The 27,274-nt window shown below is 40.3% G+C and overlaps 1 protein-coding gene across 2 annotated transcripts in view; it reads right to left on the bottom strand.

The window, feature by feature from the left end:
* Window positions 1-23,859, bottom strand: part of LOC145346591 (uncharacterized) — a 49,880-nt gene extending 26,021 nt beyond the window's left edge. The window contains exons 1-7 of one of the 2 annotated variants that reach the window (XM_080194045.1): window positions 23,745-23,859; window positions 23,471-23,531; window positions 14,262-14,357; window positions 13,992-14,070; window positions 10,370-10,484; window positions 7,493-7,677; window positions 2,342-2,496 (exon numbers count right to left, since the gene is read on the bottom strand). In XM_080194045.1, the coding sequence (XP_080050171.1) occupies window positions 2,342-2,496; window positions 7,493-7,677; window positions 10,370-10,484; window positions 13,992-14,070; window positions 14,262-14,357; window positions 23,471-23,531; window positions 23,745-23,850 (797 nt within the window). In that variant the 5' untranslated portion in view covers window positions 23,851-23,859. Of the gene's footprint in view, window positions 1-2,341; window positions 2,497-7,492; window positions 7,678-10,369; window positions 10,485-13,991; window positions 14,071-14,261; window positions 14,358-23,470; window positions 23,532-23,744 lie in introns of those variants that run through there. The other variant, XM_080194046.1, reaches the window with a different exon arrangement.
* Between the last annotated feature and the right edge of the window lie 3,415 nt (window positions 23,860-27,274).

Below are 27,274 nucleotides of genomic sequence, written 5' to 3'. Positions count from 1 at the left end.
GAAGGTCCACCTGCAGATGTTCCCCTCCACTCGGAGGTGTTCCAGCGTTGCCACTAGTCTCCATCCTGCACTCCAAAAACAGCTCCAGAGGAGCCTGACTTCTTAACGCCACTTTGTTCCAAACATAGTGCATGTTATCCTGCAGGTAACATTGACAATTGGGCATGGGTGATCAGGCCTTCATCAGCATCCCATTACTGGGATGCAAATAAGTTTCACACTAGCCTCCAACAGATTTCCCAATCTGCCTTGGCATCCACCAGCACAAGATCCCATGGAAAATTCACACTGGCATCAAACTGATTTTTGTACATTAAACCTCATCCCACCCACTCCTCTGTGTCTTCATAGAATCCTTTCAGTGCAGAAGGAAGCCATTCGGCTCATCATACCTGCACCAACAACAATCCCACCTAGTTCCTATCCCTGTAACCCATGTATTTATCCTGCTAGTCCTCCTGACACCAAGGGGCATGGCCAAACAACCTAACCCACACATCTTTGGAGGAAACCCACATGGACAGACACCCATGGCAGGAATTAAACCTGGGTCCCTGCCCTGTAAGGCAGCAATACTAACCACTGTGCCACCATACTGCCCAGTCAAACACTGGACAGTCTTTCACTGTCCTATCACAACAATGAAAAGGACTGTAAAAGAGTGTAGAAAGACACAGACATAGTCGACCTGCACTTACACTTTGAAGGCATTCTGACATAAAAAGACTAATGACATTTCGAGTTTTCTAAATAGAGGCATAAGAACATGAGCAAAGAGATAATGATAAATTTATGCAGGATAATAGCCTAGAATTAGGCTGTAGAGCATAGTTTTAGATGTCCCATTATAGAACAGACTTTAAAGCCAAGGAATGTATGCAACACAAATTTACCAAAATGATACCAGCAATGATGCCTATCGATATTAGGAGAGACTTAAAATATTGTGACCACCTACGAGGGAAGTTGGGGACCTTAGAAATTTTGCTTTAATTATGAAGTATTCAACTAGAATAAGGACTATTTCCTCTGGTTGGAAAGTCAGCGATAGGGGACATCAATTTAAGATTGCGACAAAAGGAGAGCAAAAATTTAAAAGAAATGTATTTTTGCATAGAATTCTTAGTGTATTAATTATTTTGCACTAAAGGAACCTTTTGAGGAAATAGTAAATGACATTTTAAGCAGTAGAGCTGGCAGAAGAGTGGGATTAGTTTTACATTGCTCTAGCAAGGAATCAGAGCAGCCACAATAGCCTACTGCATGTTGTCAATATCTCTGACAAAAAATGTTAAAGTTTAAACATTTAAAAAAAGGTTAATTTAGATGGAAGGAAGCCAAGAATAAAAATATAACAGGTAGAAAATTAATGTGGGAAAAAGAGAAGTGGGATCAACATTTACTGTACAAAAGGAAAATCTATAGCTGCTGGAAATCTAAAGACAGAAAAGAAATTGTTGGAAATGCAAGTTCTCAGTACTCCGCAAGTCTGAGAGCAACTACAGAAAAAGAATTCATGTTTCAAGTCTGACGAGAGGTCACAAATCCAGCATATTCTGTTATATTCCATATTTGCTTGTTATTTCTATAAACATTTTAAACTGTTCCTTGTATACACATCGATTCATTATAACGATTACTGCACAAAAGGAGACCATTAGCCCATCACGTAGAGAATTGGCACAGACAAGAGCCAATATTTAGATTATTGACCTTTCATTAGAATGTGATGAAAGGTCGTCAACTGTAGCAGTAACTCAGCTTTACTATCTACAGATGCTGCCTGACCTGCTGAGTATTTCCAACATTTATATTTTTAGTCTAATTAACTTTGTTGTCCTGTTGGAACTTGCATTTCTAATAATTTATGGTGCAAAACATTTAAGCTGATGGGCTAGGAGAAAAAAAAAATCAACTCATGGAACATGCTGCAAGATGCCCTGTTCTAGCAAAAACTTGTCCAATAAATCTGTTCCTGACATGGAAATATCAGCAGCTTTATTACTGTAACCAGATTTCTTTCACTGCCATAGCATGGGATGTGTAAATTGACTAAAAACAAATCTTGCCAGTAATCCTTGGACCAATTACAAGTTCGGTAATAAAGATAGACTATTGATCGTCTGATAATTCAATTTTTAGAATAAAAATACTCAATCATCAGCACTGTAGTCTATTTAGGGAATAGTTATTTAGTGTATAAAATTATATATGTACAGGATACTAGAGGTTAAAAACTTTTATTCCCATCAATCATTTCTGCTTTCTCTAAATGTTTAAAGTGGATTGAGTTCAATTTAAAAGCTCATCACACTATTAAGAAAATCTATAATCTCCTCACCGCAGTTCTTTAGCAATGTGATCTTGTATGGATGCGGTACTGGTATAGTAATTCTCCTCAAGTTGGTGAAGGGCAGCCTGGGTCTTGATTAATTCTGATTTCTTTTCTTCAAGCTTAGTCTCTGTAGCCTGATGCTTCTCAACATGCTGATTAAGCTTAAAATAAAATTTTAAAAAATGTATATGCAACTAATAAAACAGCAAAATCACTTTTCAGCAAAAGTGTCGAATCTACTATCTTTCCAGTGATCATTTTTAAACTTGAAGTCATCCAAAACTTCGCTACTCATGGCCTAACTCACACCAGATCCTGTGTACCCATCCATCACTCCTGCACTCAATGACCTGCTGGTCAAGCAATACCTCAGTTTTAAAATTCTTATCCTTCTTTTCAAATCTCTTTCTTCTTTCTACCTCTGTAACCTCCTGTAAGGTATCAGTGATCATCTAATTATGACTTCTTGAACATCACCAATTTTAATTCAACTTTGGTGGCCATGTCTTCTGCCAAGGTTCAAAGCTCTAGAATTCCTTCCTTAAACTGTTTGACATCTCTGCCATTCCCTCCTCCTTCAAAAGGATACTTTAAACCTATCCTTTTCACTAAGCTTTTGGTCATCTGTCCTAAAATCACAAGCCCTTGGGTGGCAAATCTTGTTTTATAATGCTCCTGTGAAGCACCTGAGGTGTTTTGTTGTTTTAAAGATGTTATTTATTGATGGCATACACCATCCGAGGCCTCAGTCAATCCAGGCCACCAAAAGCTGGTGCGACAATTTTCACAATATTTGTGAAATGAGAGCTTGTCCCCATTATTTTAATCAAGTAAATAACTAATCATGGCAAATAATTGAATAGGATAATAGTGGCCCTCGTGTATATGCTCACAATGGGCATGAACCTGATTTACATACATTTCAATTTTTTAAATATGAACACACCCCCTCCCTCCATCCCACATCTTCAAACCGTGCCAACATGATAACATGTGGACACAGTTTACAACAGGTTAAACCAGATGTGAACCTGTCATGGTGATCTCCCTTGGGCACAAAGGTGAATATAGACCCTGGGGAAAAGGCACATGGCCAGTGGCCTGGCAATGCCCCCACATGGTGGTACTGCCAGGTCCTAAGGTCCATACCACCTTGATAGTACCAACCTGTACCAAGGGGCAGACCCCAGTGGAAGCCTCATAGGTGAGGGGGGGAAGAGGGGGGGGATTCATTTATATGATGCAGTGGTGGCTGGAGTGAATGGTGAAGAAGGGGATGCCTGCAATGGTAGTTGGGCAGCGATGGGTGCGTGTCACCTCTGACTGTGGGGGAAGAAGAAGCCGATGATCACCGGGGTGGGGGGGGAAAGAGGGCCCAAAGAGTGTATGGGGGTGGGGGTTCTGAGATGAATGTCAGCTCTGATGGGGAGACGTGGGACTGGAGTCCCTGAAACCTCCACGGTGGGCTGAGAGGGGGAGGCGGGGGGAGTCACTGCTGTTTGAATCAAGATGCCCTTTAAAGATGGCACCCCAATCATACTGCAGCTAAGCTTTGCGAGTTATTTAGGCTCTACATGATGTGTGAAGGACGCCTTCTCGCCCAAGACACATCACTCGGAAATTTCATCCACTGAAATAATTGTGTTGTCTAAAATGCATAAACAATGTAACATTCTAAAAATATAAATTGTTAATGTACCAAAAAATTAATTTAGGGTATAGAAAATTATACCTTTTGTAAAAAGGAATGTAGAGTGGAACATAAGGTAGGTAATGTGGTTTCAACAAACTGGTGGAAGAATCAGTAGGAAATCTGTGTCACCTTACAAGGTTGCCTGACACTAAGTGCAAACAGGCACTTCATCGATCATACAGATTTATGTCCCCAGTAGGATGGAAATCCCATCCCCAAGACATGCTGGCCAATGAGAGGACGGTAGCTGTATAGTATTGGTATCGCCATCAGGAGCAGTGACTGTTGCAGTAATGTTCTGAAGTCTTCGCCAGTGATCATGGCTAGATCCTTAAAGACAGACATGTGCAGGGTTGGGGAGGGGTCACCAAAGAGGGAGGGTAGGGGGATTGGATGTCAGTAGGCACCTCTGTTCCCAATTTCAGGCCTAAGTGCCTTTGGAAGGTATTTACTGTCAAACCCGACAGGGGTTTGCTGGGTGAACCTTCCGGAGGCACGGAAGACTTGAGAGTTCAGAAGAATCCCTGTGTATCCCAGTGGGCTCAGGGATAATGGCTTTTAACTAGCTCAATAATAAGGCTAATAAGCCTTGGCCAGGTTACCTCATTCAATCCATTGCTCTCGCGAATTAAATGAAGAGTCCATTTTCCTGCTTCGAGAAATGGGGTGCATGGCCTCCCCTATAACTATGCAGTCTCATTTACCACCTAGACTGCTCTTGTAGACTCCACCAAATCCAAGCCTACCTCTGAAACCATGGCTTTTTTTTTAAAATCAGATCACTTAGGGAGTACAAGTTGGTGTGATAACATGCGCTTTTACATGCATCTTGTCATCCAGAGGTTTGGACAATCATGGTAGAAGCTCCAACTTTCTTCCCATCATGTAGCTGACCAGGAATCTCTCCTGCTTCTGCTGCTCCTAATGGCAGTAAAGGAACTGCAGGTTGATAATCAAATTGCTTGACCGCATTTTGAACTTCTTTGGCCATCAAGTACCGGGGTGGGGCTCAAATCTGGAGCTTCTGGTTCAGAGGCAGGGATGCTACCCACTGTACCACAAGATGTCCATACTTCTGGAATAAGTACCAAAAATTCTGAAATGACCAGCAGATCAAACAACATCAGTATGAGAATGGTATGATGTATCATAACTGAGAACTTCTGTACATTTCCAACATTTTATTACCTATACATTAGAAAACATTTCATCAATTAGATTCTGCTATATTTCTTTGTTAATCTGATAATTACTGGCTTGCACTTTACCACCAATCACATTCCCTCCCTCTCCACTGATGGGAAAGAAACTTACATTTGACACACAAATTGTAGTCTTTGCAATTTTATGCATCTAACTGAACATATCAGTTGCAAAGATTTTAATTCCCCTTTTGAACACTATCGTCCCGTTTGGGCATGCAGTTTGTGCATACAAAAGCAACCTGTAATCGTTATTCTGTCATTAATGCCTTTACTGCTGCAAAGCTATTCCTTGGGTTAAGAAACTACATTCTATAAATAATTTATCTAAATCTCTTTTCAAATTGAAGCATCTCAAAATGTTATCAAAATTAAAATATTAAAAGCCTGAAGTCACTTTTTTAAATTCGTTCGTGGGACATGGGCTTTGCAGGCTACCTAGCATTTATTGCCCGTCCCTAGTTGCCCTTGGAGGGCAGTTGAGAGTCAACCACACTACTGTGGATCTGGAGTCACATGTAGGCCAGGCCAGGTAAGATTTCATTCCCTCAAGGGCATTAGTGACCAGATAGGTTTTTCCGATAATGGTTTCATGAGTATAATCTTAATTCCAGATTTTTAAATCAAATTCAAATTCCATCATCTGCTGTGACAGCATTCAAACCTGAGTCCCCTAAACATTAGTTGAGTTTCTGGATTAATAATCTGGCGATAATATCACTAGACTATTGCCTCCCCACAAAGTAGTTGTCACAAAATTGCTTCACAATAACCAGACATCAGCGTATCCCAATAGTGTATGATTAGAACCGGGCAGTGAAAAATTAAAAATTCCTATCTTTTACTACTTCTGTCTATAGATAGATGTACCTGTTTTTAGTTCAATGTGAATTACTGATAGAGATACATGTCACCTCTCTGGAATAGAACAAATCTTAGAGACAAATTTCATTTGCTTAGATTTCAATAAGAGGCTTAAGTCAATTTTTTTAAATGATTACTTTAACAATTACAAAACTATAGCCCTAGACTCCAAACTGAGACCAGCCTTTAAATCTCACATTTAACTAGCATGTTTATGTATTCAGGTTTCCTACAATATCCTTCTGGTACATCTGTAGATGGAAAAAAAATGATAAATATCCTGTCAATCTCTTCAATAATGTATAGAAATGGAGATATTGGCTGGAATTCTCTGACCTTGCTCACAGCTGGAATTCTCCAGCCCCACTGCTGTGAACAGGGATTTGGCTGAATGCTGGCAGTGGTTTGCAGGGTGAACAAAACCCAAAATTCCGGCCATTATGTTTCATTTTCCTTCTGTTGCATACCAAGGACCATCCTGCATTCAGCCAATAGTTTTGTAATAATTCCCACAAACAAATTAAACATATTTGCTTTTAACAAAGAAGTGTCTTAACTTGTCACATGATAAATGTGCAGATTCAAAATGATTCTGTTACACAACTATAAAACACTTTAATGGCTAATGATCTGAAATAAGATGCTAATGTAGGTTTTCCTAAGTGCATATCGGAAGGATGGCAACAGACGAGAATACTTAAGTAGCTAAAAAAAATCCCATTAGCACTACACGTTTATTGTAACTTTAAACTTCACATGCAATATTCTCACCAAGGTCAGCCTGAATTTAAAAATAATTTGAAGAATGTGTATATATTAATTATAACTGTCTTGTCTCTAATAATTTAAGTTAATTTATTGATTTTATTTGTATATTTATTGCAAATAGTTTCTGATGTTTATTAGCATTTTGTTACAATTTAATTGATTTTCCAATGTTCCATCAGTTGGTGGTTGCACAGCGGTATTGTCACTGGACTAGTAATCCTGAGACCCAATTTAAAACTCTTGGGATCCAGGTTCAAATCCCACCAGGGCAGATGATGAAATTTGAATTAAATAAATATCTGAAATTAAATGTCCACTGTCGTAAAAACCCATCTGGTTCACTAATGTTCTTCAGCGAAGGATATCTGTCATCCTTACCCAGTCTAACCTACATGTGACTCTTAACTGTCCTCTGATATGGCCTGGCAAGCCATTTAGTTCAAGGGACATTAGGGATGGACAAAAATGGTCTAGCTAGTGATGCCCACATCCCATGAATGAATCTAAAAAAATGGTTTTGGTTTTATAACAGCGCCCTTTTTTGACAATAATTACATCTTCAATCTATAATGCATTTAAAAAGCTACATCATGACCAAAATAAATACACCATAATTCCAATCAAACATGCCTGCAATTCTAGCAATGAGACTTGATGCCCTCCCTCTGCAACTGCAGCAGTAGTCTTTTCCAGCTCTTGTTTGATCTTCACTAGTTCAGACTCCTTATAAGCCATATTCCGGTTGGCAATTTCCTTCGATTTCTTCATTTGAAGCAGTTCCTCTAGTAGTAATTTCCTTTCGCTGGAATGAGCATCTGTTGGAATTATAATCTTTAGTTTTTATGTCCTTCAGTGCCAATGACCAGATTAATAAAGCTTCTGTAGCATGGGGAGCAGAAGATATTGGATATAATAATTGTTTTGGCACCTTTTTCCAATTCAGTTTAGAAATAATAGAAGTATATTTTCAGTTTTCTTCAATTCAAAACTCAATAATGCAAACACATTTTCTAGGTATTAAAGATGTCAAGGGATATGAGGATAGTGTGGGAAAATGGTGTTGAGGAGGAAGATCAGCCATGATTTAGCTGACTGGCAGAGCAGGCTCAAGGGACTGATTTCCTATTGTTCCTTTATACTGCAGAAAGAGATAGCTTATACTGTCCCTTTTCTATGGATTGAAAGGCCAAGAAAACTTACGGTTTGAGGGGTAATGTTAACTGTTAATAAAGTTGGAGAGTACTATTTTGGGAGAAAAAAAACACTAATCTTAATCTCTCATTTTAAGTTTAAAACATTAAGTTGAGGTGGACCTCCCATTGTCATGAAGTTTTGCCTAGAAATTCTTTGAGGGATTCATTTAAAGGGTGCTGATCTACTTTACTTTGTAAAGGCTTCAGGAGATTGGGAGTGCTTAGTCATGGGTATTTCTAGGAGTAGAACTTGATCTAAAGGAGAAAAGGGGAGATGAGACTCGCGAGAACACATCAGCTGCTGCAGGGAAGAGGAACAAAAAAATTTGGTGCAATTTATAGGATCAAGAGAAATCAGTATACTCTGATTTCTCTTGATTCTACAAATATTTTAGAGTCACATTGGTACTGTATATCCCTTTTCTTCGGGACTTTCTCCACCAGGGCATCCAGAGCCTCTGAGATCCTATGGTCCCTTCCTCAATTCCTGAGCCATCTTGAAACAACAATTGTAGAAATGGGAATGCATGCAACATATTCTGTTCCATGAAAATTGCTTGTTATGCTTCAGTGCAAAACACATTTTGGTGCCTGTAGGCATGTTTAAATATGGATAATCATCATATTCAATCCAAAATTGCAGGCCAGAAACCAGGTTTTCAAACAGTTGAGGCTTATTAGTGCAGCACCATTCATTTAATGTCTAATTTTTAACCTCCTGAATCTTTTCAAAATGTTCAGCATATATTAATCTGAAAAACAATGCTACACCATCTTGAAAATAATTGTCTAAATGGGGTACACGAACAAAGCAATCTGGGGGGGGGGGGTACAAATACACAGATCATTAAAAAAAGCTAATGAAACATTGGGGTTAAGTTTTAGAGGGATAGAATTATAAAGTAGGAAAGTTTTGTTAAACTTGTAAAGAACTTTGGTTGGACCACACCAGAGAGTACTTTGAATAATTCTGGTTTCTGCAGTATAAAGGAGAAGAGGCCAAAAAAAACTAGAATTATACTAGAATACTAGTGAGCAGCATGGTTGCACAGTGGTTAGTATTGCTGTCTCACAGTGCCAGTTCAATTCCAGCCTTGGGTAACTGTATGTGTGGAGTCTGTATGTTCTCCCTGTACCTGCATGGGCTTCCTCCGGGTGGTCTGGTTCCGTTCCACAGTTCAAAGCCGTGTAAGTTAGATGGATTAGCCATTGTAAATGTGGGGATATAGGAGTAGGGCGAGGGAGAAATTCTGTCATCAGGCTGGGTAAGAAACTCTGTCAGAGTTGATGCAGACTTAATAGGCAGAATGGCCCCCTTCTGCACTGTAGGAATTCTACGATTCCAGAACTTAAACAGATCGCAGGAAAAATGTTCCTGATGATGTAGACCCTCAGTGACCAGGGGTCGCACTGAGGGTATGGGGTAGACCATTTAGGACTGATGTGCAAAAATTCTTTACCCAGAGTGGTAAGCCTATGGAATTCATTACCATAGAAAGTAGTTGAGATCAAAGCATTATATGATTTCAAGAAGGAGGTGTATATAGCTCTTGGGGTGAAAGGGATCAAAGGATATGTGGGGGGGCGGGGTGGAGAGGCAAGAAGACTATTGAATTGGATTATCGGCCATGATCATAATGAATGGCAGACTAGGCTCAAAGGATCAAATGGCCTCCTCCTGCTTTTATTTTTTCTGTTTCTATGAAGAATATGTTGATGGGGGTGGATTTGGAAAGATGGGGACTAGTATGTAACATAAAAATTGGCAGTTGATTGGGCTGAAGAGCCTGTTTGTGTGCTGTAAGTGTTACATAATACTATGTACTTGCTATAACCCCACATTTTAAATCTTAAAACAAAGTGGTCATAATGAGAAAGGTGTTTCCCCAACCAAGATCACCCATCATTACAAAACATGATGGCTGGAATATTATCTCCTCCATCAACAATGAAAACCCAGAATTTTTATTAAAAAAATTGCAAAAGCAGAACAAAGTAGCTCAAGTTCAACTAAGTAAAGGCAAATTTACAAGTGATTTCTGGAAGGCTTCATAGCATAAAGTGAGCAATGTATGGAATTGAACTCTGGATTGAATACTGGTAGTGAAGATCCTGAAATTATTCCAGAAAAATTCAAAGTGAATGCAAGGTCTTACCCAGTAGATAAACTAAGAAAAGGCCCTTCTCATCAGTATTCATTCAGTAACTGGTTAGTCTTACTTGTATCATACTTATCACAGTGTATTGCCAGGTGTAACAGTTTATACCATATATTCAAAATACTTAAAAAACTATGTGATTGAATAGCTGTCACCTTGCGCCACATGAAGGTTTCTACAGAAAAGTTCCTTCTCGGAGAGTAACATTGCAATTCTGGCATCTTTCTTTTTAATTTCTAGCTGGATAAATTCGATTTCACTTCGCAGCTCCTACAAAAGTCACACACAATTCATAAGGATTTTGAGAACTCCGGTCCATTTTCAGAATTAAAAACAAATCAAAATTTAAACAAGTTTTAAAATCTATCCTGAGACTACCGCAACTGCTTTTTCATCTGATTATTTTCTCTGCTCTCTTTTCTTTCTCTATTTCTCGTTAGCCTTTTGTAGGGATATTTTTGTCAAGAACATATAAAATAAATGTGTGCGTTTTGGAAATTGAAAAGAAGCTCCTTCAGGAATCAAAAATATCAACATGACAATGTTGCTTTGGATCCTCTCAACACAGTTTATCGCATGCAAATACCCTCAGCACAAATCAGAATTAATTTATCAATTATAAATGGAGACAGAATAAGGACAGGTCATCTGGAAGAGTAAAAGACTTCACTAAATTCACTCCATTGAAGGCATATGGTTTACTTAACATATTGAGAGCACTGTAACAAACATGGCCCAAATAAAATTAAATATTTTCTTAGATGATGCTCACAACTGTAAATTTCCAATTGTTTTGAGACCTACAACAGTTTGTTTACTATCTGAATAGTTTTTTAAAAAATTGGACAGATTCCTTCTCTTCAAAATCTCTAATAGACTGTGGAAAATTCTGATATGGATTTATAACGTTCATTTTTTAGCTGTGATCTTGATGGTTAATTTAAAGTGCTGAATTTTTTTTTATAGAATACTAATCTGGATTGGGTAGAGCTGGGATTAGGAAAAGGGGGCAATTAAATTGCAATAGTCAGCAAGGAATCCACATCAACACAGGAATGGGCAGAATCGTGGCAGAAGGAGTTTAATATAAAAAAGTGCAAAGTATGACAAAAAAAGGCAAACATATTCTGCAAATGGTTTCAAGACAACAAGGGGGAAGTTGACAGATTGACCTTGAGAAAATGTGGCAACAAATCCTGCTGGAGATGGTTACACTGTTTGTATTTTTTTAAAAAATGTTAAGCTATTTTGAACCTTCAAATTTGTAGCCATGACAGACTTCCTGTACTCACATAACCCGCATGACATCTCAGCCTAAACTTCGAGAAAGAGCGAGTGAGCCACTTTTCATTCTGTCTCCCTTACACTACCAAGAAACATAACATCCAGCCCTTTTAGAGTGTGTATTTGGTTCTAAACACAGGATAGAATTTTCCCAAAAAATGGCAACATCTCATTTTCACTGAGGAAGTAGACATGATGTGAACCACAACTTACTGGCACTTGGAAAAATTATTTTGTCCCCATGTGAAAAATGCCACACTTGAGACACAAAACATCTTATTTGCTCATCAGAGCACTTCAGTGAAGCTGCATTTAAACGGACCTGCAGCAGTTGATCTCATTCAAGCCAGGAGGATGGTAGCTAGGAAACCAGCTCCAATATTTATATAAGGGGTCCTTTCCATTTGCTGGATGTTATGGAGGAGAGGTGGGTTACAATATACCCTCAGACTGGCAGGAGGCCCTCTAGCAGAGTGACAAATTCCACCTGGAACACAAGTGGCGGCACTAGTGAATACCAGCAACTTGGCCAAGTGGACAGGTATGTAATGAATGACCGATTACATTCAGCAAGGGTAGGTGCTCCCAGTCTTCTCTCAGCAATCCACCCTCTGTTCCCCCCGGAATGTCACTTGGATCCCACATGCCGCCACTCTAGCACCCGACTTCCCACCAGCATCTTCAAAGCCCTCTTAGCACTCTGCATTGGAAGCCCTCCCTGCTTAGGAACAGTGCCCATACGTGCCAGGTGCCATCAACCCTTGACCTGCCAGGTGGCCAGCTCATATCATCCCATTTGTGCCCCTGCAGGATAAAATCACCCACAAGTGTCTAGCCTTGAACCCTGAGTAGTCATCCCATTCCTTGACTTTGAGATTGTGGCAGCTGGCATTTGTTAAGGGTTAATTCTTGACAGTCAATTAATTTGATGAGCATGAGTCTCAGGAATGTTAGAGGGCACAGTTATTTTCTACTTCAGGACTAAGCAAAGCTAACAGGCATCCTTTTTACTCAAGCTACATCATTCAGAGATCTCACTGCTGTCATGCCTCCACACTCAAGACTCCTAGGCAGCCATTCCATATTTTCTTTGCTACCTGGCTGCCAACCACTCGACAACCTCATTCTGCCTCTTTCAGCGTCCCATCTACCCAGTCAGTTAGGTCCACCTCCTTGACTCTCATCACATACCACACAATTTGGCCTGCAGCTGCCCCATACGCTCATGACACAAGCAGCAGACAGTCAGCCCTCAGAGCTTTTAAACAACAGACAGCAGACTTCAGGATTACAGACTCCAGCAATGACCCCTCATCCCAGTAACCCAGCACCCACATTCCCCTGCCTTCTTTCCGGAGCCGGTCAGTGGGCTCTATCCCCTGGATTGCCTGGTGCTAGGGGAGGGCAGTGGTGCTCACATCTTTCCTCCTTCTCAGAGGCTATGGCACCTGCTTCCCATTATTAAAAAGCAGGAGATATTCACACCCATGTGATATCATGCCTGGTGGTTGAGGAGATTCAATGAGGGCTACATTTAATCTCTGGAGAAGAAAGTTCCACCTCTTAGATTTTGTGATGTAATGACTTCTCTTTTCCCTGGAAGTATGATCTAGGGTGGCCAAAGGACCTTTTTATCTGCATACTATGAGTGATAGAAACACTATCACTTTGTACTTTGTAATAAAACATTTTTTAATATATTAGTTGATGGACTGAAAATGAGCAGATGTAACATCAATCAAATTACTAGCCTGAGGCCATACATAAAATCTTTCAAGAGCTACAAGGTTGACATTTCCAAATCAGCCATTGCTAAAAATTGTAAAGCTAGAAGGTGCAGGAAATACTCAACAGATTAGTTAGATGAATGACTGTTTCATGTATAGACCCTTTGTCAGTACTGCATTTGCCTTAGTCAATATTCAGTATTTTGTTGCGTCAAATGGGAAAATGTTACATTTCCTGGTACCTTTGGGGTACTTGGGAAAACAGAAAGGTTCTGTAGTTCCTCCGATAGTTCAGCGGGAAAATCCGCTGTTTATAGACAAATGAAGTGCGTGGTTCACTGTCTAATATATGCTACCTGAACCAGAATGTCAGTGAGCGTGCTATAATTGGCTTTAGCAATTCTGGAACGGAGGAGAGAGTTAAGAAGAAAAAGTTCTCAATTCCAATTGTTATCCAATAACCCTGACATTCCTCTGCTTCAACATTCAGTGACGATGGGATTGGAATTGGCTGAGATATTTCCCCTAGCCAAACAGCTACCTTTATATGCAAACAATCCTGGAAAGCTGCTGACACGTGGAATTGTACTGCATTATGAATCACTGCCTTCAGAGAAAACAGGAAGAAAGTCAAACATGAAAGCTTTTATACAATAGAGAAATAGTGCAAGTTAAAAAAAAATACAATTGACACTAAATGCATTAAACTATTTTTCATATTTTGTCCATAGTTGAAATGAAAATTTGTAAGTACAATTATAACTACCTTCATTTCTCTCACCATCTTCTCAGCCTCGTATGTAATTTTTGGTGGAATGCTTGCAGCTTTCTTAGCTTGCTCCCGTGTTAATATTTATAGTCAAGGAACATGACCTTTTAGAATTTAGATAGGAGTTTATTATCTGCAATTGTATGATCACAAGTGTATCAAAAGTGAACAATTTATATGCATTCCTTAATGTCAATAATAAACATGAGATCCGTACAATATATGCTAACGAATTTTTGCCTACTGTAATTTTCTTTAAAAGGATATATGAAACTGGTTTCTAGTTCCAATAGACAAACTTGCTGTTGAAGATTTTTTATATACTCAGTTTCAATTGAAGACAATGGCTCTGTTGCCCATGTTCTATAATGGAAGCATAGTTGTGAATGAGAGAACCATGAATGTGTATTATTTACCATTACACAAAAGAACAAGTCAAAATATGCAGCCATGTCTACGTACTCCTGTTTTCGGACAAAGTTCTAGCATCAATAACGGTCAGTCAGAAGAAAACCCATTTGCTGTTAACTGGGCTCGCTTTCTGCAATCCGTTTTGCTGTTTTGCCTGGATCCCCATTATTTTGGTATTGGGGTCAAATATGTTAGTTGGAACCAATGACCGAAATAGCCAAAACTTTGCGGAGAGGCAGAAACTTTCAAATTACAACAACAATACAAATGCAAAAACAATTTATCGAATAAACTGAGATGTAACTTGAACATTACACATTTAAATTTATTGAAAATAAAGAATGACAAACAAAAACATTCTTATTGATACAACTTGCTCATTATGTATTGTGTCAGCAAAATATTTGGGGCTTATCCTCATTATAAATTGGGCGGCATGGTGGCACAGTGGTTAGCGCTGCTGCCTCATAATATCAGGGACCTGAGTACGATTCCCGGCTTGGGTCGCTGTCTGTGTGGAGTTTGCACATTTTCCCTGTGTCTGTGTGGGTTCCTTCGGGTGCTCTGGTTTCCTCCCACAGTCTGAAAGACATGCTGGTTAGGTGCATGGACCAGGCGCCGAAGCAAATGGAGAATTTCACAGTAACTTCATTGCAGTGTAATGTAAGTGTTACTTGTAACTAATAAATAAACTTTAAATGCTTTACAAAGAGAATCTATTTACAAATACTTATATTCTGTAAGATAGAATAATTCTTCATTGCATATTGCTACTCAGTTATTTTATATTCCACAGCTTATAACATAAGCGACAATACAATAAGATGTTTTTCATAAAGCACTCAGGGCATATCCAGTTAGCTAAATACAATGGTGAGAATTTCTGTTGACTCCTAGGCCCACTGTATGATCAGATATTGGGTATTTAATGGTCATTCCAGCCTGTAGTGTAAAGACTGATATGAACACGGGGACAAATTTTCATCTCCCAATGGAGGTCCAATGTGGATCATAAAACCCTGCACTTTTTTTTTTCCTGACCCTACATCATTTATATGTGGCCTTTTCATGGGTCGGGAAAGCCTTCAGTGCAAAATGGACATGCACTTCTTCTGAGGTCAGGATCTCCATTGTGAAGACCGCAGGAAAATTGTATTCCCTCCCCCACCTCCACCTCAAATGCATCTCCTTGGAGAATTTGTGAGCACTGGAGGAAGCCTGTGGAGGAGCCTGGTAGATTCTGAAAGGTAAGTACGAACTGTTTTTTCACTTTCAAAGGTCACTATTAGATATATTGTAATGCAGATTTGCTTTAGCAGTGATTCTCATAGGATTTTGCCTTCCAAAAGTAAGTTGACCATTACATTGATCAGTGTTTAGATGGTATTACAGTATCTTTTCCATTGGAGAAAATGTTAGAATGCATTCAAAAAACTGTTGGTAAACTTCCCATCATGTTTGATACTGGGATTTAAAGTGATAGAGAGCTCTAAAAATCCTCAATTTCAAAACGTAAAGGGCAATCTGAGGAGCTGTTCGCCATTGATTGATAGACAATCTGACTGAAATGAAGAGGATACCATTTCTTTCAATTTTAGACTCTTGCAGTTGCAATAATGTTTTGACTGATTCGGCTATCATGTGTGTTTGGCTGAATTCCAAGATTACTGACATGCTCAGTTCTGTTTACACCGTTCAGGGAAACGATTGACAGTTTTATGAAGCTGTAATAACAGAGTTTAACTAGATTTCAGAGTACATAGTGCATTTACACAACTTAATGGCCACATAAAGGATTAAATCTTTTCCAGTGGAGAAGTATTTTTCTGCAGTATCAATGACAGACCTTTGAATGAGAGTTTTATTACTATTAAAAATTAAACCCGTGACAATGTAATATTTAAAATAATTCTCATTGTTATTGCATGGTTCCTGACAACTGTACGTAGTGGATACTGGGTGAAGGGCATTGCAGGATACTTCGGCAAAGGTGTATGGAAGTGGCATGAAGGATATGAGGGATCAAGAAAATGACATGGCATGTATGAGAGTACGTGGAGGTTGTGCATGGGAGATCTGAAAGGGCACCGAGGTGGCAAAGGGATTGGTAGGTTTGAGGATGAGGTTATGGGGTCTTTAAACAATGTTGAGAGATTGGCCACTATGTGTAACCTGTCCATCGGTGCACCTACACTCCTTCCGCACACTCTGTTGTGGTTCGCAAACTACGCAACAAACCCAGATCCTGTGTGACAAGATAAAAACTCCAGGCTAAGTCATGGATGGGTTGGATGTGAAGTTCAGAAGCAGCAAAAATGCACATGTTGCGCTTTTCTGAACCTACACAAAAATCCAGGCCAAGATCTTCAATTCTTCCAAATACCCCTATACCACATGCACACAAATTTCAGTCCATCTCTTTCACCATGTTCACCTTTGACGCTTTCTAATTTGATGCTTACCAAAACTCACTTCTACAGCCATATTTCCATCCTCAGTAACTGTCTCCATCTTCAACTCACCATACAAGGATTTCAACTGAAGTTTTGTTCCTCATGTTTTGAATCTACCCAGTTTACAGATATTTCCAGGATATACAATGCTCCTTGGGCTGCTGTTCTCAAAGCATTCTGAGATCCACATCCAGTGCCATGTCCATCATATGTACACATTCAACCTCTCTCTCTGGTAGCACTGACTCACTGAAAACTATCCTACTTCTCAGTTCTATTTTATTCTTAGTCTCACCTTAAGAAGCATTTTCTCTTCCTTTCAGATCTAAGGAACACAAGTTCCAACAACTTACTAATACCAAGCCCCTCCATACCCATCTGTTACTCTGACTCCCTATCTTGCTGTGTTTACTATACCCTTCGATTGCCCCTCACTGACACGGAACATTCTGTACTCAGCAAAGGACTCAAGTTTCATCCCCTTACGTCCTCACCCCAACGAATTTCAGGCTCAGCACAATGCTGAACTCTTCTTCTGCTACCTCCATTACTCTTACTTCTTTGGGCAGGAGTCCTCCCGCCATTCAACAGATTCTTTCACCAGCCCCCAGTAACCTTTCCTCTATCTTAGGTTCCCACCATTAGGCTTCCTACCTGCTCTTGATCTTCTCATTGAGAACTGTTGGTGCAACATCAACTGTCTCAATTACTGTCCCACTCACCAATTTGTCTCCCTATAAATCTGCTGTATTCCATTCTCTTAAGTCCAACACTGACACTGTGATCAAACCTGCTGACATGGGTGTTGCCATTGTTGTGTGGCATAATGAACTCTACTTCACAGAGAGACGGAATATCCAATTTCAGACAATTTTTCCTACTTCTCCCTGGAACATGATCCCATAAACAAACCACCAAGCTACTGTTTCCAGGACTGTCACTGACATCATCACCTCTGGAGATCTTCCCTCCACAGCCTTCAACCTCAGTTCCCCCAAGTCCACACAGCCTGGTTCTACTCCCTTCCCAAAATCCACAAACAGGGCTGCCCTGGTAGACCCATCATATCAGCCTGTTCCTGCCACATGGAGCTAATTTCTTCCATCTTCACTCCATCGTCTCTCCCCTTGTCCAATTTCTTCCCACCTACATTCTTGATTTTTCTGATGCCTTCATCGTATCAACAATTTCCCTGGCCCCAACCGCCTCCTCACCCCACCAGGACAGTCTAAAGGCTCTCCACTTCTTCTTTGAGCAGAGGCCCAAACAATCCCTAACCACTCTCCTTTGACTGGCTGAACTTGTCCTGTCACTCAGCAATTTCTCCTTTCGCTTGTCTCACTTCCTGCAAATAAAAGGTGTGGTCATAGGTACCTGCATGGGCTCCATTTATACCTTTTTTGTAGGCCATGTGGAACACTCCTTGTTTCAGCCCTGCTTTCACAACACTTTTTCCATTACATCGATGATTATGTTGGTATTCTTTTATACTCTCATCTGGACCTAGAAATATTTATTGATTTTGCTTCCAATTTTCACCCTTCTCATGCTTCATACAGTCCATCTCAGGTAATTCCTGTTACTTCCTTGACCTCTCAGTCTCCATTTCCGATGATAGACTGATCATCAATATTCAGTACAAGCCCAATGACTCCCACAGCTACCTCAACTACTTTCCTCACACCCTGCTTCCTTAAAGACTCCATCCCATTCTCCCAGTTTCTCTACCTCCATGATGCCATCTTTGAAAATGGTGCTTCTGATATGTCTGCCTTAATCCTTAACCTCCTCCCCAGAGCACTCAACCAGGTTCAACCCATATCCCACACCTCTGCCCTCACCTTCTTCTCTGTCCCAGAACTATAATAGTTGTCCTCACTTTCCACCTCACCAGCCTTTGCATTCAAAGGATCATCCTCTGCTTTTTCTGCCAACTTCAACGTGATGCCACCACAAAACACATTTTACCCTCTAACACCTTGTCAGCGTCCCACAGAGATACTGTTCCATCCATGTCAATCTAGTTCACCTTTCCATCATGCCCAACTCCCCATCCCCTTGCACCTACCCTTGAAATTGCAGAAGTTACAACACCTGCCCCTTTACCTCATTCCTCCTCAAGGGCCCAAGCACTCCTGTCAGGTGAAGCAACCTTTCACTTGCACCTCTTTCAATTGTGTCTACTGTATTTACTGCTCCCAAAGAGGTCTCCTCTACACTGGGGAGACTAAAGGGAGAATGGGTGACTGTTTTGTGAGATACCATCACTCAGCCCACAAGCATGACCCCAACCTTCCTGCTGTTTGCCATTTCAACTCAGCATCTTGCTCTCATGCCCACATGTCCCTGCTTGGCCTGCTGCAACACTCCAGTGAAACTGAACGCAAACTAGAGGAGCAGCACCTCATCTTCCAATTATACATGTTACTGTCCTCAAGCTTCAATAAAGAGTTGAACAATTTTAGTCTGTGACCTTTCTCCCCCCATCTTTACCTTTAACATCCTAAACGTTTTTTGTTCCCATGCAAAAACTCTCCCTCCCCCTTTGGGCCATCTGTTGCTTGTTCTTAAGTTTTGTTACATCTTTGTTGCAATCTTTCCAAGTTTCCACTAACCACGGTTCCACTCCCTCTTAAATATAACCACATTTTCCCTTTCTTTTAATTCTGAAGAAGGGTCATGCAGACTCTGTTTTCTATTGCTGCCAGGCCTGCTGAATTTTTCCAGTTTTCGGCATCCACAGTATTTTGCATTTTTTACACAAATCACTTTTCTGGCTTTTGCTTTACATACTGACTTTTCAAATCATTCTTCTCTAGGGGCAGAATAAGCTACAATTGCAACTTCCTGGATAGTTCTTAAATGTAATTACAACTGGCTCATCTGAGATGTCTATGGCACTCAGAAGGAGAAACATCTAATTAAAGTAATGTCTACTTTGTCTATGAGCTTTAAAAAAAAATCAACACGTTGCTCAGACATGATTCCCCCTAAATCAATGAATGTTTCTTTTTAAATTATTGCATTGTGAACAACCTATTGAAATTGCTATTTAGGAGATTGAATGAAACACTAATCTAACTATTAGCACTATGAGCATCTTACAAATCTTGCTAAAAACAAGTTGTATGTTATTTTTGCAGAAAGCACATTTAATACTTTTAATAAGGGGAAGTAATTCTTCTGTATGAACAGACTTTTATTTATATTTTGCGTCTAATAAGTTGCAATAGTTTTGTTTTTGGTTTCACATAATTATGAAAGATGTAAGTTGTGTAGCAGATAAAGGCACTACCCAGTGTAATGATGTGCTCTGTTTGAAGGTGCCATTTTTACCTTGTGCTGATTTGGGTTGTAATCCGAGTAGTAACTGCATATTATAATAGGCTTTGGCACCTTACTTTGAAAATATATAGAAGCTATAAATAGAAATAGGCCATTTGGCCCAAACTGTCAGTGTCCGCATTTGCCCATGTGAAAAATGTTCTAATCACATATTTAACCACCTCAGTGTCCCCTATCCCTTGATCATCTTTGCATTCATTCATCTATCAAATGCATTCTGAACGTTACTTATATTTCTGCCCCAACAAAAACTCTGGAAGGGAATTCCATAATCTCAATTCTCGATGCCATTTCTTGCTTTTAATTTTGTATCTGCCATTCATTTTAGATTGTTGTCATGAACATGCAATTACAATATTACAGATTTAAAGATTAAATTGTGGCAAACCAGGCCATTTAGGAACACTGCTGGCATTCAAAGAAAGCCACAGGCAGTATTCCAATGCAGCCCCTTTTCTGTGGTCACTATATCATGATCCTTTGTGCGAATATGAAGGAAGTCACAGAACCCTATCAGGATTTTGCAAGTGAAAGGAAATGGCATCTGGTGGCTGCAAAGAACTGGGAAAGGAGATTAACATTGTCTGGATTATGGGTTGCTGGCAGGGAGAACTGAAGATTTCCTGCACAGAAGAAGGAAAAATTCCAGATTGATAGTAAAATTTGAGAAGATGTCACGAGTGAAAAGTCTTCTATATCATGAACTCATTATCAGGCTGGTGATGGTATAATCTCAAGCTTGCCCAGGCAGGAGCCAATTTTTTAGTAGAAAATGACCTTGCAGGCTGTAGTGCAATGCCTACGAAACTCAGGGGAAGTCCAATAAGGCTGAACAAAGCAAACAGTTGCAGCAGGATTCTGTGGGTTGTAGAGATCTGAAAGGGTTACAGATGTCAACAGAGGCTACATGATCCATGAAGGATTAAATGGCTCAGCAAAAGCCCACAAAATTAACAGGCACCAGCAAAATTCACAAGCAGATCAAGAGACAGTGAGCGACCATTAGTTAAAGAGCTCAAGGGAAGTCACCTGGTATCAAAAGGGCTGAAGCCAAGCCAAATTAGTTAAGAGGCAGAAAAGGGATCCACCAACATCTGAAAACAAAATGCCCTTCAGAAAGGATTGAGATCGGAGAATGATCCTAAAGGATGAATAGCAGCTAACACTAAAATGCACAGTCCTGACTGTGCATAAATTAACCACAACCATCAGGGTGGAATCACAGAACGCAACCACAGAAATAGAAGTTACTGAACACAACTCAAGCAAGACTTGGATATAATAAGTTGCAAGTTTAAGGGTCAAACACAAAGTCAGAGAAAAAAAAGCAAAAAACTAAAAATGAATTAAATAAAATCTGACTCAAGTGGAATACAGAAATTTTAAACTGTTGAAGAACAAATCAAACAAGAATATCAAACATTCTTACTCAAATATGAAAAGCAGCTTAATGATGTTCTTGTATCAGCAGGGACTTTGATAGGGCCTAGGATGCAGGTAGTTGGCTCGTACACAATACTCTTGCCCTTGCCAACTCTATTGTGCTTTTAAAACAACTCCATATTCTTTGTGGCGTTGGGCGCCTTGCATATGTTCATGTGATTTTTGATATACAAGACCTTGCCAATGAGAAACTGCATTCCCAAGAAGGAAACCAATAAAAGCCACCTGCTACAGGAATTCTTGAATTCACTGGCCATTTGTTTCAAAGCAGAAAATAATACATTAGTTCTTTTAGTTTCAGTGGGTTCTGTTGGAGCTGAGATGGCTTGTTCTTGACAGCTGAGCTCATTAATGAATGCTTGGCTGAGTTTCAAAAGCTAAAGAGCCATTTATCTCAGCAAGGGGTTGGTTACACATTTTCATTGACATTTGGACAAGGCTATTAAAGGATTGTGTGACTTTGATGTGGTTAATGAATTTGTGTTTTTTTTTCATTTTTACAACTAAATGACCAGTTGAGGATTTACATTTTTCCTCTAGGTCTGAATTTCTTTTTCAGTACGAAATATCCATTTCAAAGCCTTTCCATTTGCTATTACATAGTTCCTGAGCTCTATCCATTGTCAATAATGGTTAAGTGGCCATGGAGGCAGCTTCGGTCAAGGTGAAATGGAGGGACATGGAAAGGACATAGGGATAGGAGGGGCGTGGGAAGAGCAGTGATGGTTTGACATTCATCGTTACAACAAGACAAATATCCCAGTAAATGTAAGTAGGCATCCTTGCCTGCTAGCATACCACCTCCACTGCCACCTTGCATCTATCATAACCCCACTCCAGCTGCTCCCTGCTACCCCAGAATTAAAATATGGCCATTTGTTTCAAAGTAGAAAATGATCTTTAAAAGGAGAAAAACTTCTGGAATTGCAAAGTTTCCCAACTCAACATTTCCACCTCCTCCATTAAAATCCTGCCCTGTAACCATTTAACACACAAATGCTTCCTGATCTGCTGAGTATTTACAATATTTTCTGTTTTTATTTCAGATCTTCAGCATCTGCAGGATTTTGCCCATGTGAAGTGGGGTGAGGCCATGGAGTGGTTTGAAAACAAGAAAACCAGGAAAAGTCTATGCAGGTCAGTAATGTGTGAACTAGACTTATGCGAGTCACAGGATATGGTTAGCAGAGTTTTGGATCTGCTCAGGTTTATAGAGAGTGTGAGGAGGGAAGGCCAGGAGAACAGGTGATAGTGCCTTCAGAACAGCAGAGTTTTAAAAAATTACATATACAGTACTGTTAACATGTAGGTTTCCTTTCACAGTCCAAAAGACATGCTGGTTAGGTGAAATGGCTATGCTAAATTCAGTGTAAACACAGTGAAAAGTCTGACAACACCAGGTTTTAGTCCAACCTATTTATGTCAGGGTAGACCATTTAGGAAGGACAGAGGTGAGGAGTCTTTTCTTCACCCAAAGAGTGGTGAGCTTATGGAATTCATTATCACAGGAAGTAGTTGATGTCAAAACATTGAATGTATTCAAGAGGCAACTAGATTTTGCATTTGGGGCAAATGGGATCAAAGGTAATGGGGAGAAAGCAGGATTAGACTACTGAGTTGGATGATCAGCCATTATCATAATGAATGGCAGAGCATGCTCGAAGGGCCAAATGGCCTCCTCCTGTTCCTATCTTCTATATTTTACCCCAACAGGTGCCAGAGTGTGGGGACTAGGGAATTTTCACAGTAACTTCACTGCAGTGTTAATGCAAGCCTATTTGTGGCACTAATAAATAAACTTTAAAATTTGATCTGAACTTATACCTGAAATTAGGTGCTAGGATGTTCCTCTTGAATGATTTTCCAGTGGAGTTTCTCAATTTTTCTAGGAAGAAGACAGAATTCCAATGACCATTCTACACAATTTTTATATAACTTGCTTTAAGTTAAGTCGCATCCGATGGAGGCACTGATTGATTTTTTTAAAGATGTCTTAAACAAGGCTATTTTTTTTTGTTTCCAAGCTAAACAAGACATATTGGGGCTAAAGATGCCTCCAAACAACTCAGACAATCATTACCACGCTATTTCTAATTACCATCGGTTCGAGGCTCCACCTGCTGCTGAGCGGCCATTTCCCTGGGGATTTGCCCCTTTTTACGACTCTGCCCTATGGGGTTGGCGACTGGAGAGGCCGTCACCATGGCAACAGAGCCCACCCTTCTCACTTCCTGGAGACGGCCGGCCGGAAGAGTCGCGAGCCCATTGGCGGTGAGGATGCAGCAGAGTAGGAGAATGGGAGTGTGTGAGTGGCTGTTGTACTGCTTAGTGACTGAACTAGTGCTGCCGTTGGCTGTGCGTTTGAAGGTGGAGAACAATATTTTGTGAACGTTATTAATTTGAAGCCTGAGGTTTAAAAGCATTTATAACTGGTCCTATTGTTAATTCCAGCAGTTTTAGAATGAGTTGCAATTCCATGAGGTTTGCGTTTTTTAAAGCTGTGACTTTCAAGGTGCAGCTGATCATTCATTAATCGTGCTGCAGTCCACCATTGCCCTGGGAGAACATGAAGCTTTAATATTTGCCTATGTTGATTGAGTTTACTACTTGACCTGCAGATTGATTCCTTGTGAAAATATGTAGGTTGTGCTGGTACAATTCACACTTAGCACAATGTTCATTATAAGGAAACAATGGATAGATAATTGGCACAGCCATCTGACACCCATAGGGAGGTAATGACCTAGTGGTATCATCGCTAGACTATTAATCCAGAAACTCGGCTAATGTTCTGGGAATTTGAATTTGAGTTCCAGAAGGTGGAATTTAAATTCAATAAAAAAAATCTTGAATTGAGAATCTACTGATGACCATGAAACCATTGTTGATTGCTGGAAAATCCCATCTGGTTCATTAATGCCCTTTAGGGAAGGAAATCTGCTGGTCTGGCCTACAGATACATGTGACTCCAGAGCCAACTGCTGGCTGGCCAGCCAGCCACACCCATGTCCCATGAATGAATAAGTAAAAAAACTCATGACCCCAGTGAAGGACCTGAATAAATTTGACAGGCAAAGTGCTTGCATCTTCCCACAGGGCTTGGGACACTTATCGGAAAGCGTAAGTAGCACACTGTTATTGATCTTCAGAGGGCATGTTGAAATGAAGCCTCTGTGGGGGGAGGTACAGTTAATGTTTTGGGAAAATGCCCTTTTACCAAGGTCAGCAACGCAAACTCTTGTTTTTCTCTCCATTGATGCTGCCACTCCTGATGAGTTTTTCCTCCATGTTCTGTTTTTACTTCAGATTGCTAGCATCCCCAGTTTTCGGCTCAGATATGTGGATTTGGGTTGAGGAGTAGACAATAGCAGATATAAGGATTGACAGTGGATTGGATAATGTAACTATTAGGAAGACCATCACTTTTGAGGACCAGTGATTAGTTTAATCTGTATACAGTGACACATAAGCACTCCACCTTATGCAAGCACAAAATGGTGTTTGTTACAATAAAACGATTCACGTTAAATAGACTCCCATATGATGTGGCCTAGAATACTGCCTTGCTAATTTCTTGGCCCACTCCAAGTTCACAGCAAATTGAACTCTAGTGGGAATTGATTATTCAGTGTAAGCTCACAATTTGCTTTGTGGTACTGTCTCATTCCCATCAGAGAGCATTAGCTTGATACTTCCAGCAGTTCAGAGAGGATCATTTTTCCAGAGCACTGGAACATCCCACTGAACAATAGCAACGACAATTTACATGTACACAACATCTTTAATGTTATAAAATGTTCCAAGGTGCTTCACAGCAGTATTATCAAACAAAAACTGACAGAGACAAAGAAGTTGACATTAGGACAGGTAATGCTTGGTCATAGACGTGGGTTTTAAGGGAATTCCTCAAAGAAAAGACAAAAGCAGAGGTTGGGAAGGGAATTCCAGAAGCCCCAGGCAATTGAAGGCATAGCGAGATGAAGGATGTGAGCAATGTCTAAGACTAAATAGCTACAGGAGAAAGAAACCAATTATTAGCAATACAGCAGTTCGGAGAGTATGTTTTGATATTCCATTGTACTTCCAACGGTAAGACTTCAAACCCATAACCGGTTAATTGTAAACAACAGATGATACAAATCTCATGTTTGGACATTTCTATCACTCACCTCTGGCAGTATAAGTGCAGTGGAGCAGAATTTCTGCCTGCCCTTGCCCAAGGTCAGAGAATCAGTCTCAGATAAGACTGTGTTAAGATCATCTGAATAAGCAACACCTGCAGAGGCTGATATACCCTTTAAAGGTGCAGTGGAATTAATCCATCAGGGCCCTGAGAGACTGCATTTTCTTTTTTACGATCGTTGCCTTCTGGTGGATCCCCTTTTCAATCCTTATTCGAGTAAATATCTAGGATTTTCAGAGATTCGCATAAATTGTAACTGGGGAGGGTGAGGAGGGTGCAGATATGCTTTAATGTGATTTTAAGCTGAGTGAGTTGGCAAATGCATAGCAGATGCAATCAATGTGGATAAATGTGGTTATCCACTTTCGTAGCAAAAACAGGAATACATTATTATCTGAATGGCTATAAATTAAGAGAGGGGAATATGCTATGAGACCTGGATGTAGAGACACACAGGGACCTGGGGGGGGGGGGGGCAAGTCCACAGATCCCTAAAGATGGCAGCACAGATGGAGAGAGTGGTGAAGAAGGCAAATGGCATGCTTGCCTTTATTGGACAGGGCATAGAGTATAAAAGTTGGCATATGATGTTGCAGCTGTATCTAACGTTGGTTTGGCCACATTTGGAATACAGCGCCCAGTTCTGGTCGCCGCACTACCAGAAGGATGTGGAGGCTTTGGAGAGAGTACAGAAAAGGTTAACCAGGATGTTGCCTGGTATGGAGGGTCTTAGCTATGAGGAAAGATTGGACAAACTGGGGTTGTTCTCCCTGGAAAGATGGAGGATGAGGGGTGACCTAATAGAGGTGTATAAAATTGTGAAGGGCATAGATAAGGTGAGCAGTGGGAAGCTTTTTCCCAGATCGGAGGTGACAAACACAAGGGGTCACAAGTTCAAGGTGAGGGCAGCAAGGTTCAACGCAGATGTCGGAGGGTGGTGGGGGTCTGGAATGCACTGCCAAGCAAGGTAGTTGAGGTGGACACGCTGGGGTCATTTAAGACTTAGCTGCGTGAACAGACTGGGAATAGAGGGATACAAATGAATGGTCTTGTTGGGCACATGAACGGCTCAGGCTGAAGGGCCTATTCCTGTGCTGTACTGTTCTTTGTTCTTATACACCAGTCACTGAAGTATGCTGGTACAGCAGGCAGTAAAGAAGGCAAATAGTATGTTGAACTTCATTATATGAGAGATTCAAGTATAGGAGCAAGGCTATCTTGCTGCAATTATGCAGGGCCTTGGTGAGGCCACACTTGGAATATTGTATGCAATTTTGGTGGTCTTATCTGAGGAAGGGTGTTCTAACTTTGGAGAGACTGCAGAGAAAGTTTACCAGACCAATTCTTGGGATGACAGCACTGATAGGAAAGATTGAGATAGTTAGTTTTACATTTGCTGGAATTCAGAAGAATGAGGGGGGATCTCCTAGAAACCTATAAAATTC

This window comes from Carcharhinus amblyrhynchos, chromosome 8 (assembly GCF_965287045.1).
Source record: "Carcharhinus amblyrhynchos chromosome 8, sCarAmb.v2.hapA, whole genome shotgun sequence".
Classification (NCBI taxonomy): domain Eukaryota; kingdom Metazoa; phylum Chordata; class Chondrichthyes; order Carcharhiniformes; family Carcharhinidae; genus Carcharhinus; species Carcharhinus amblyrhynchos.
Note: the sequence above shows the minus strand (reverse complement) of the source record. Positions and strands in the feature narration are given on the sequence as shown.